The sequence below is a fragment of the Petaurus breviceps genome, unplaced genomic scaffold (genome assembly GCF_028583685.1).
Source record: "Petaurus breviceps papuanus isolate PSGF00001 unplaced genomic scaffold, PetGlider_PUasm1.0 38, whole genome shotgun sequence".
Taxonomy (NCBI): domain Eukaryota; kingdom Metazoa; phylum Chordata; class Mammalia; order Diprotodontia; family Petauridae; genus Petaurus; species Petaurus breviceps.
Window position 1 is genome coordinate 71650244 of NW_027186304.1, and position 12880 is coordinate 71663123.

Below are 12880 nucleotides of genomic sequence, written 5' to 3' on the forward strand. Positions count from 1 at the left end.
CAGCTGGGATTCATCTTTAGCTTCCTCTGCTTCAATCAGGCCAAGACCAGTTGTATGAAGCCCTAGAGGTACTACATCTTAGACTTGAACAATGTGATGAAGAAGTCATGTGAAGTAATGTGACTAAGAGTCATGTTCTCAAAAAAACTCAGAGATTTAATCACTCAATTTAATTATCACATTTCTTAAAGTAAAAATTCTTACATAAAATGCAAGTTGTAGTTAGTTTGTTTTTTTACAACCATGTGCCTATGTAAAAATTAAAAAATTAATAAAACAGGGATTGCTAACTAGGGCAAATATTTTCTTGTTAATGCTTCATTTAAAAGTCTACATAATCAATTTCCAAATCTGAAATTTGATACCTAAAATCCAAATGTAATCTTATCACTGATGCAAAGCAGAAATAATCTTATTAATAATTGCTGCTTGACAATTCCTAACATTACTCAACAAAGAACAAATCGTATTTTAATCATTAGTGTTTGTAGTCACATTTTACAAGTTCCTTAACAACTTCTTTCTAAAAATAACAAATCAGTGTATATTAAGTTTTGAAAACACATTTTTAAATAGAAAGCTAACTTCATCATACTAAAATAAAGAGTTATTTAAAGGAAAATATTCTTATTACCAAGTAGAGAGTATAATTATAAATTCTACAATTTTAGTTTGAGCATTTAAAATTTTCTTTAAATCAAAGAGTAATAAGACATTCTGATAACCACAAATAAGTATCATTCCAATCAACAAATGGGATATAAATATATTTCAAACAAGGTTATGTATCTTTTTAAAACTCCAATTCAAATATCTACAATCAAAATCATACTTAAAGAAACTTTAACAGGGTGACGGAATAATGTTTACTATTTTCTACTACTAAAAAAATAGCATGTAAAAAAAAAAAGCAAATATTGATTCTTCCTGCACATCAGTAAGAAAACATTCACAGAATTCAACAGCCATTTAGGATATAATTAAAAATTCTTTATTTTTAAGTATTTGAAGTTTTTCATAAGCAGAAAGTAATAGCCTAATTGAATATAACATTTTCCCTCCCCCCAAAAAATTCATCCCCAGGCAGCCAACCTGGCAATAAGCCACTCCAGTCTTAAGTGGGTAGTTTGGGAGCAATAAGTATACATAATACATTGGTGTGGCAATTCACCCTTTCGTGCTTGATAAAACTTTCAGAGCTTATGCTCCAGCTGCACGTTTCAAGGGTCAACAGTCACATCCATACTATGATGAGGCATTAGAGTATGATGTGACTAAAGATATTTCATGCTAATGTAACTGAACGATATGAGAGCATTCCATAAGCAGAAATATATACAACAGGGGGCAGTTAGGTGGCACAGTGAATAGAGCACTGGCCCTGGAGTCAGGAGTACCTGAGTTCAAATCTGGCCTCAGACACTTAACACAAAACTAGCCGTGTGACCTTGGGCAAATCACTTAACCTCAATTTCCCTATCTTCCCCCCACCAAAAAGCAAAAAAAAAAAAAAAATACACACACACACACACACACACACACCAGACAAAAATACATTAAGGAATTTGACATGATTTTCAGAGAAATACTTAAAAAACAAGATTTGCTAGCAATTAAGGATAATCATTGGGCTCTTCCCTCTCTATTAAAGCACCACCACTATAGCAAGAATAAAGTGAGGAGAATGAAGAAAAGGTTTTAGTCATCTGAGGCTCTTAAGGGGTTCAAAGATAGTATATTTAAAATGTTTATCTTCAAGATATACAACAGACTATATGCTGCAACTTTTTACTATTACTATATAGTTTTATGATACTTACACAAAAGACTTTACATTTTAATTTAAAATTTGAGTTCATATAAAAGATATTTTAAAAGAAAAAATTATGTAGTTAATTTGAAGATTATTATTAAATGTTCAGTATAAAAAAGTTTCAAAATCAAAAAACAGTACATATAAAAGTTATTGCTGATTTACCAAGGTTTGTCTACAAGGAACACTTTATACATTATCTGTCTTCTTAAAAATTTAGAAAGCTATGTCTAAGTCTATGGACAAAATCCTAAAGAAATGTTCTTACAAATAAGGTTCCATACATAATACCATTTCTGGCGTATTCCAGTGCCATCCTATAATTAAGGTATACTTGCCTAATAAAACTTTGGCATCATCAACATCAAAATCACCATCACCATCAGCATCATAGATCCCCAGCTTCCCTGCAAAAAAAAAAAAATGGTAGGGGGGAGGGGAGGGTTGGAATGAAAGAGAAGAAGATAATTGGACATTTTCATTTAATGAAATTCTGCATAGTAGACAGAGATATTGCTGTAATACAATGCAGTGTACTTCTAGCCCTGTTGTTTTTTTTCCAAAAGAAAAGTTATGATGACTTTTCTCTAATATATTTTAAAATCATGTGGAATTCACTTTGAAATTCTGACTTTCATTTATCCAATTAATTCAAAAAGTGAAAACCATAAATGATTAAATAAATTCACTTCATTCTATAATTATTTCTTTTAAAGTTTGAGGTTATGAAATAAATGGTTTAAATTGTAGCAAAAGATTTTTATAGCAACCCTGAAAACTTTAAACACTTTGTCCAACTGTACAATATTAAAAGTATATTGTTAATAGTTATTTTTGTTAATTTCTTCAACCCTCAATTTTACAATCAAATTTTACCAAGCAGAAAACAACAAGGAAATGTCAAGTCCTAAATAACTAATTTTCAATCAAGCAAACTAGGTGTTTACTAAAGCAAGTTTCTAACAAAGAAATGATTATTTTTCTATTTAAAAACTAGCATTTACAGAATCACTCACTCCAGCCCCCCCAAAAAGGTGACAATAGTTTTAATAAGACCTAGAAATTAACCTGATACCATGAATGAGCCACTTAATCAATATCATTTAAAAATCTAATTCAACAATAGATTTCTTAAGTTAATATTTAAAAATAAAATAAAGATAAAAAGATCAGGACTCAGGAAAGAGAAATGGGCAATATGAACATTGACTTTATCTTTACTTTTCAAGGAAAGCAAGCATAATAATTTCTAAAAAAAAATACTTAAAGATTCACTTTCCAGCAGGATGATCTATATTTAACATTACTGACAGAAGCTGTAAAAACTCACTTCCCCCAAAACAGCCTTGAGGTCAAGTATGTCATTTTCAAAAATAACTTCAAAAGATATATTACAACTTTTTAGGAACTAGCAATAGTGATAGCGTGGTGTAGCTATGACCCACTCAAGTTTCCTTTATGTCTTTTTATCTTTTCTAAAAAAACTGAGGTTATGCAGAGGGGTTTTCCACCCAGACAAGTGATTGATGTATAACTTACCATTAACATTTCCTAAAGTGAATACAATTTTTCTAAGGAAAAATTCCACAAAGAAATGGAGAAATGATAAAGTTTTAAAACTCCTATTTCTTTGACAAAATTTAAAATAAAAATTATAGACCTTAAGATCAAAGTTAAATTTAATAATGAGCTAAGCTAAAAATAAGCTAACAATTAAAACTATCTTGCAGGGAATTGGTCATACCTCTCATGTATTGTGAAGTATACTTAAATGACAAATAAAGATAAATAAGGTAAAGTAAAATTTCAGAGACAGAAAATATGAGTTTATTTAAAATATGTCTTGAATAGCCTACCTTGAAGTACCTCTGACAAGTTATAACGGAAGTCCTTTGCTTTGGCTGCATGCATATAAAAATATGAGAACTGTTACTTGCATTAAAATACACAAATTATTTTTAAAATGTTCCTTTATTTTACCACTTGATTTACATGTTTCTTTCTCTATTAATAATTCATCACGGAACCAAAGAATCCTTTTTTCTGCAAATTTCTTTCCAATCTGGAACTCTTTGGCAAGCAAACATGAACTTGTCTGTTTGGGGGTCATTTTTCTAAATGTCATTAAAATGTAAGACTTTTACTCAAGTTATATTCAAGGAAGCTATGATATTATTTGTTTTTCTAAGAAGCATGACTACTATTCAATAAGTAAGATATACTGTCAACAAAGTAGGAGACTCAAATTTTGTCTATAAATGCATATTCCCAAATACTTAAGTTATGTTGTCAGAATACAAAGATACATATTTGTAATTTTTTAAATTACAGAAAGCTACAATACAACTCTTACCTAGAACTTCTTCATAATCAACAAGGTCAAACCAAACAACAGCTACAGAAGTCCAGACGCCCAGCAATGCAATTACCATAAACCATGTGAAAAATGAGCTTCCAGAGAGTCCTTCTTTCTTTCCATTTTTGTGTCCTCCATGCTTTGCCTCTGTTGAAAGAAAACAAAGTTGGAAACTTCATGAGATAAAAAAATAAAACTTTCCTACAGCTTTTAATTTTTGAAGTGCACTACATTTCCTAGCAATTGGTTGTTTGAAAATAAGCTATGAGTATAAAGTATTCCAAGAATACCAGTGATTTAAAGAAATTCCTTTCATATTTCTGCCAAGTCTAGCAAGAGATGATAGGACCAATCATTAGATTGAAAAATAAAATGAAACTTACATCTGGTATGAAAAATTATCTGGAAAGAAAGTCAGGGAGAGTTAATTTAAGAATCGCTGGATTCTCTGAAAAACATGATTTAATAAAAAATGCTGGATACAATGCATCAAGAAGCACTAAATGAAAACTGCTAAGATAGATAAGAACCAGAAGGCAAAATAAATGGAAAGAATCCTTTGATCGTTTCCTGAAGGAAACCCCAAGGGGCGGCTAGGTGGCACAGTGAGTAGAGTGCCGGCAGCGGAGTCAAGAGGACCTGAGTTCGGATCCAGCCTCAGACACTTAACACACACACAAAAAAACCTAGCCATGTGACCTTGGGCAAGTTACTTAACCCCAATTGTCCTCCAAAAACAAAGAAAAAAGAAAGAAACCCCAAAAGGAATAGTCCCAGGAATGTCATAGTCAAAATTCAGAGTTTCCACATGAAAGGAAAAAAAAAATAACACAAGCACCCAGAAAGAAGCAATTGAAGTACTAAGGAACTACAGCCATGGTCATACAATACCTCACTGTACCTACTAAAAACCAGGAAATCTTGAAATACAATATTCTAAAAGGCAAAACAAGCAGGCTTATAACCAGGAGTAATTTCCTCTGTGAAGTGCAGTATGACCCTACATGGAAAAAAAAACAAACAACAAAACAACAGAGGGGGGAACTCTACTGGAATCAATAACTTTCAAACACTTGATGTAAGACCCAAATTGAGAAGGTACTTTGAATTAAAATAGAAAATTCCAGAGAAAACTAAAAAGATATCTGAACAACTGGAAACAGCTGTGATTATTCATAATTGGTTTGTGTGAGAAGAATACACAACTATAAAGGAAATTATGGGGTAAGTGGGGTAAGAACCTCACTCGAGAGAGAAATAGACAAAGAAGAGTTTAGTGCATAAATACATGGAACTCAACAGGAAAATAAGCAGGGAAAGAAAGGTAGAGACAAAATTAAAGAAAGAGGACAACACAAAAGAGGGAATACTTGCAAGCAAAACAAATTTCTGGATCTTGAAAGGGGTAAGGGGAGAGAATTGAAGAAAAAGAAAAAAATAAAATCTTGACTCTTAAGAGGGTACATTAGATTGTCTCTGAGACAACTAGAGGATAGCTAAACAAACTGTGGTACATGAATGTAACAGAGTATCACTGTGCAACAAGAAATAACAAAAGAGACAATTTCAGAGAATTGTGTTTAGTGCGAACTGATCTGAATGAAATGAGTAGATCTAAGAAAACAATTTATACAGGGACACTAGCATAAAGAAAAACAACTTTGAAAGACTTAGGAACTCTGATACAATGACCAACCAAGTCTAGGAAGATGAGTATGAATATTACCTATCTCCTAACAATAGTGATGGACAGGCATAGAGATATACAGTTTTAGACAAAGGGTACTGTATGGAAGACTATGCAATCTTGCCTCAGTTCTAACCTAACCCTAACACAAACAAAACACACAGGGAGTTCAGTATGCAAATAGAACAACAACAAAATAGAAGAGAAAGGGGAGAAGGGGGGAAAAGAATTAAGAGAGAAGGGTGATTAAGAAAGAGATCGGTCCTAAGGAAAGCAAAGTCTAAAACTGAACAAAAATAGTAACAACTATTTTTGAGGTAACAAAGAACAAGAATCTGAGAGGGTGTCCATAAATTGAAGAATGTATGAACAGATATATAAATGTAGATTGTACATTTTCCAAGGACAGGGACTGTCTTTTGTTTCTTTTTGTATGCCTAGCATTTAGTACAGGACCTGGCACACAGTAGGCACTTAATAAATATTTGTTGATCATTAATGGAATGCTACTGTGCTATAAGAAATGATGGAGATAATTATAACAACCACAAAGACTTGCATGAACCAAAACAGAGTGAAGTTAGCAAAACCAGGAGAATAACTTAAATAAAGACAACAATATTGTAAAGTCAAATAACTTTGAAAGACCTGGGAACACAAATCATTGTAAAGACCAACTATTTTGTTTTTCCTTTCTTAATTTGAGGGGGCATGGGAAGGTGGGAAGGAGAGGAGTGAGAGAAGATGATTTTTACTTATTGAAAAAAATTTAATTTAAAAATGCAATTTCTTTTAAAACTGGAATCATCTTTTTTTTATATCTCCAATACTTGGCACAGTGTCTGGCACTAATAAGGTCTTAATAAATGTTTTTTGACTGATCAACTCGCTTTTATTTTGTATTTATACTTGCTGTCCAAAAATTTAACAAAAGTGTACCCAAGTGATCACCAGATCAGGCCATCCAAGATTATTTAACTGTATTGGGAAGTTACCTACTTTGTTTCCAATCAAAAAACCATGTAAATTGCTAATTACCAGGATCATAGTTGCACTAAATCAAAGATATTTGTGATAGATTTTGTAGTTTCATAAATTGTACTTTACCATGGAAAAATAACTAAGTTTAATCAATACTAAATATAATACTAAATGAATAAAATAAGAGCTTAACACTTTTTTTATAGGTACTAAAAATAAAATAACATGATGGAGTTTATTTTACAATATTATATGAATTTCTTTTTTTAAAAAGGCCGGGGCAGGGGAGGAGGGAAGATGCCATACTAGCCTACTTACTAGGGCCATAGGCAATAATTTTTTAATACCTCAATACTCTTATATTGTTACTGTACAAATGCAAATCTATTTATATGCCTCCTCCCACTCCATTCCACTCTGGATAATAATACTGATTTTCTGGGATAAAGTATTCAAGTAAAATGTTATTCAAGAACGTACTGTTAACTCCTGCTTTAATTAAAGAAATGCTAAAATAGATTCATAATGTCATAGTAAAACTCTAGCTCTGGTCTCAACTGCCCCTGGCTAACTATAAAAATGCCATACTATTTCCTGCCATAATTAATTTCTAAAAATCTACAAACAAAACATTTAAATATACCAAGAAAACTAATTCTTTAAGGTAATCCTACAATAAATCTTTTTCGTGATGCAATGTATCAATTATCATGAGATAATCATTATTTATCTTTATAGTTTCTTCCTTAGAATATCAAATAAAATATGGTTGGCTACTGGAATTTTTCAGAAAAATGACAGTATGTTAATCCGAAGTAATCCAACTGAATCTCATAAATTCTGTGGTGATTTACTTTAGCTATCGAAGCAACCAGGAAGAGAAAGACTTTTGTGCAGCTAAAATAGATCTAGCAGAGAATCTGTTCCTAGTCTACTCCTTTGAGTCCCTCAGGCCTTCACTCAAAACTATTATTTACTTCAGACACAATTCTAATGAGATTATCTGGTTTTCTATTATCTAGAACCTACTATAATGTAGTCTCACAGGATTGTAAAGTTCTAAGAAATCTTAGAGAACACAGGATCATAAATTTAGACCTAGCAGGGACGTCAGAGGCCATCCAGTTCAAACCCTCATCTTACAGATGAGGGATCTGGAGAAGTTAACTAACTTGCCAAAGGTCTTTGTACTGTGATCTATTCTAACCAATCACAAGGAGCAAATGAGAAAGTGTAAGACTGGGTTAGGAAGGGGAGGAAAAGAAAGCTGCTAGAGGAAGAAACAAAGCAAGAAGAAATAGTCACTAGCACTGAGGGAGAAAACAGACTACCAAAAAAAGGCACAAACTTAAAAAGCAAAATAAAGTCAGCGTCATTTAACATAGGAAGAAATAGCCTAAAGTATTATAATACAGTACCACTGACATCAAGAAAAATTAAGTTATTTTCAGTAATAGGAATGGGATAAATGAAATATATTTTAGGAAGATTTCTACTCAAAATATTTTAAAAATTCTGAGTTATTAAAATGGTAATTTTCCATTATCTAGAAAATTCACTTAAACAGAATTCTTCATTCTCAATGGTTACCAGACCAATAAAATGTTATCAGAGGACACATTTAAGGAACAGAGATTCTTAACTTGGGAGTCCAAGGATCCCCAAGGGATCTATGGATGTGAAAAAAAATTACACCATTATTTTCACTAACAACCTCTGACTGAAATTTAATATTTTCTTCAATAATGAATATATGCAACAACAACCTTCACAATGACATTTATCATCTTTTAAAAATAAATTTTAACTTGCCTATATTAAGTAGATTTCTCATTATTAATGTAAATAAACAATTATATATTACTATATCATACATTTGGATTTTAGTATTTTTGATAACTACATTTCAATATAACTGATTGCCTCTGTAATCCAATGCAATTTACTTCAAATATTTAAAAATATTATTCTCAGAAGGGGTCCTTAGCCTTCACCAGACTGCCATAGGGGTTCATGACACAAAAAAGCTTCCCTTCTATAGAGTCATGTTTATTAGATATATATTAATACACTTTCATCATTTCTGAAAGGAATCAAAATATTGGTTTAATGAATGAAGTCTGTATATCATTAAGCATCTCTGTTAAAACAAACTCTAACAATATACATATACCTATACATATACATGTACATATACACATACACATATACATATACATGTTTACCACCTAATCAACCCAATGATTCATTTTTCAGAAGTCTGAAAGCAATGCAATGAGGTGAATAAAATGATTTTTAGGTCAGACTTAGAAAGAATATGAATTCCTTGGGTAATCCTGGGAGAACTTTTTACTCTATTCAGCAAATAAACACCATATTCTTCAGGAAGAAAAATAAATTCAAATATTGAGAAAAGGCACTTCATTATTTTTAACTGTAAAGTAACCACTACTGTAAAGGAAGATGAACAAAACAATTCAGTCCTAAAGGATAACAAATCAATAACATATACCAGAAGGTGTTAAATCTCAAGTTAAAAATCAAATTGTGTAAGTCCTTTCTTTGTGCATATTGCCTGTCTCAAAAAAGTAGGTCAACTACCATACAGAAACATGCATCCAGTTGGAAGGAACTTTAGAAATCAACCTTCTAAATGTACAAATCTGAAAAGAAAAGCTGTGTGTATTTTGTTAATTCCAACTTCCTAATTTTTACCCACAAATGACTTATGTAATATATTCAAACAAATCTAATAAATAATATATTCGAACAAAATCTAATAAAGTATATTCCTACAAAGTAACCAAAAGATCTATCTTTCCATTATTTCAACTATAATTAATTAATTAGAAATTGATGTATCTGTAAGTTTAAAACAGAAAATGCTGAACACTCATCCTCCTTTCATAGCACTTGCTTTCACAAAGTAAAATTGAAAAAATGAAGCAAACATTTCAGCCAAACACAAAATACATAATTTTATCTTTTCTATTAAGAAACTAGTTATATACCTTTATCCTCATTCATGCTGCTTATGTCTTCAGAAAATATTTCTCATGGATTTTCGATTGTTTCAGCTTTATAGGAGCGGCCAAACTTACAGCTAGCTCAGCTAGAACCCGAAATTGGACCTGACTACAAACTCTCTTCATGAGTTATTTTTAGTCACTCTTCTTCATAAGCCAAATGCTACTAATCACTCACTCTGAAATCCAGTACCAACAATCAGACAGTCCCCCTCCTAATAGGAAATCCTTCTTGGTTAGTCTTTCCTTCCAATTTAGTCCCTAAGTATCAAGCATTCCAGAGAAATAAAACAGAACAAATTGTCCAGTAATCTTTTTTCTTTTTCAGAAACACATTTTGATGCCCTGATTCTAAACACTAAGTCATTGTTAACCAAACATAGACTAGGACAAAGCATTGCTGTGAAACTTGGCTTTCAGCCAGGAAACTCTGAGGGTTGGCCCTCCAAAAACTATTTCAGTATCTAATTTAGAAGATCATTACTAGACTTGCTGATAGCTACAGTTGTACAGTCATAGGGAGAAAAGAATTAAGAATTCCAGAATATTATTCTAGAATGTATTATACACACTTAGTGAAAGTGAGGCGGAAACTTTCATAGGCTCCTCTTACTCCAAACAGATGCGCGCACACACACACACACACACACACGCACCCACACATACACTATCATATAAAATTAATAATCCAGTATGACGCTGGTGAAAGATTTTTGTAAGAGAACCAGCCTAGCTAACTTTAGAGAGGTACATCATCAAAAAGTTGGCCACCAGCTGATGAATATTTTTGGTAACACCATCTTGTGGAGCCATTTATTAAAGTGGAGAAGGGTAGTAATCTGTATTAGTGAAAAAAGTATCCAGGCCAATAAAGTCAAAAATCTTAGTTACAACCATCTAAAGCAGGAATTGATCTTTGAAAAGTGGTATGTCAAGGCAGAGTCAAGATGGCAGAGTCAAAACAGGACCTCAATACAGCTCTGGCTCTCACCACCTCCAATCCTTGTAAAAGAGGACTCTGAACAAACTTTGGAGCAACAGAACCCACAAAATGACACAGAGAAGCTAACCTCCTACTGAGGACAGCACAGCAGGTCTGCAGGAATCGGCCAGTGCAGAGCTCTGGGAGCCGAGCCCAGCTCCACACATGGAGGTTTTAACACCAAGACAGGCCTGACCAGCCTCTGGCTGAAAGGACTCCAGATCACCAGCAGCTGTGGCAGACCAGAATTATCAACACATAGATGCTGAGGACAAAGTGAGAGGTCAGTGCAGTCTGGACTTTGGGATCCAGTACTTGGAAGTGCATCGGCTTTTGCCCCTGGGGCAAGAAGTTGCTGAGGCACAGCCACCACCACATGGCAGCTTCAGTTCCTGGACTGCAGAGTGTAGGGGGACCAAGTGACCAGTGTGAGGGTAATTGCTCTTGCATTAACTGGCTTGGATCTGGATTGAGGTCTAGGGTGGAGGTCATAGGGTGTGTGCCCAGCTTGCCAGAGCATGTGAAGGCTTTAGAGAGGGCACCTAACTAATACCTCCTGCAGCTGAGAAAACCCCAGCATTTGGTACGAAGCTCGACTGCCTGGGAGCAGAGTCCTACTGTGGCAAAAAGCCCAAAAATCAAGTAACTGAGTGGCAACATGACCATGTAAAGGAAGCAAAGCAAACAAAAGAATCCAACATTAGACTCCTATTTTGGGGACAAAAAAGATCAAAGCATGGAACAGGAGGAAAACAGTGAAGTCAGAACTCTTGCACCAAAAGCTTCAAAGGAAAATACGAGCTGGTTACAGGCCATAGAGGACCTTAAGAAACAGATAAGAGAAGCGGAGGAAAAATTGGGAAGAGAAATGAGAACAATGCAAGAAAATTAAGAAATGAGAATCAACAGGCTGACTGAGGAAAATAACACCTTAAAAAATAGACTAACTCAAATGGCAAAAGAGGCTCAAAAAGGCAACAAAGAGAAGAATGCCTTAAAAAGCCCAATTTCCCAGATGGAAAAAGACTCTCAAAAGCTCACTGAAGAAAATAATTCCTTCAGAATCAGACTGGAGCAAATGGAAGCTAATGACTTTATGAGAAATCAAGATGTTGTTAAATAGATCCAAACAAATGAAAGAATAGAAGGCAATGTGAAATATCTCATGGGAAAAAAACTCTGACCTGGAAAATAGATTCAGGAGAGATAATTTAAAAACTATTGCACTACCTGAAAGCCATGATCAAAGAAAGAACCTAGAAATCATCCTTCAAGAAATTCTCAAAGAAAACTGCCCTGATGTTTTAGAGCCAGAGGGCAAAACAGAGGTTGAAAGAATCCACTGATCACCTCCTGAAAAAGATCCCAAAAAGAAAACTCCTAGGAATATTATAGCCAGGTTCCAAAATTCCCAGATCAAGGAGAGAATATTACAAGCAGCCAGGAATATTTCAATTTCAATATCGTGGAAACACAATCAGGATAACTTAGGATCTGGCAGCTTCTACACTGAGGGATGGGAGGGCTTGGAATATGATATTCTGGAGGGCAAAGGAGCTGGGATTAAAACCAAAAATCACCTACCCAGCAAAACTGAGTATCATGTTTCAGGGGAAAATATGGTCATTCAGTGGAATAGAGGGCTTTCAAGCTTTCTTGATGGAAAAACCAGAGTTGAAGAGAAAATTTCACATTCAGATACAAGAAGCAAGAGAAGCTTAAGAAGGTAAACAGGGAAAAGAAATCATAAACCACTTATCAAAGTTGAACTATTTACATTCCTACATGGAAAAATGATAATTTTAACCAATGAAACTTTTCTCAGTATGAAAATAGTTGGAGGGAATAAATATATATATATATATATATATATATATTATATACACATATATAATATATATTATATATATATACATCAGAGGGTATGTGGGCATATGAATACATATGTGAATGTGTATATATGTTTACAGGTATACATTGATAGAGGGCACAGGACCAATTTAATAGAAAGGGATGATATTTAAAAGGTGAAATT

General features: G+C 33.3%; 1 protein-coding gene across 9 annotated transcripts in view; it reads right to left on the reverse strand.

Moving 5' to 3' along the window:
* The window catches only part of ASPH (aspartate beta-hydroxylase), a 523279-nt gene that overhangs the window by 229340 nt on the left and 281059 nt on the right, over positions 1–12880 (reverse strand). For 2 of the 9 annotated variants that reach the window (XM_069100005.1, XM_069100004.1), the window contains exons 2-4: positions 4167–4316; positions 3670–3714; positions 2152–2220 (exon numbers count right to left, since the gene is read on the reverse strand). In XM_069100005.1, the coding sequence (XP_068956106.1) occupies positions 2152–2220; positions 3670–3714; positions 4167–4316 (264 nt within the window). Of the gene's footprint in view, positions 1–2151; positions 2221–3669; positions 3715–4166; positions 4317–9848; positions 10222–12880 lie in introns of those variants that run through there. The other 7 variants (XM_069100008.1, XM_069100007.1, XM_069100009.1 and 4 more) reach the window with 7 other exon arrangements.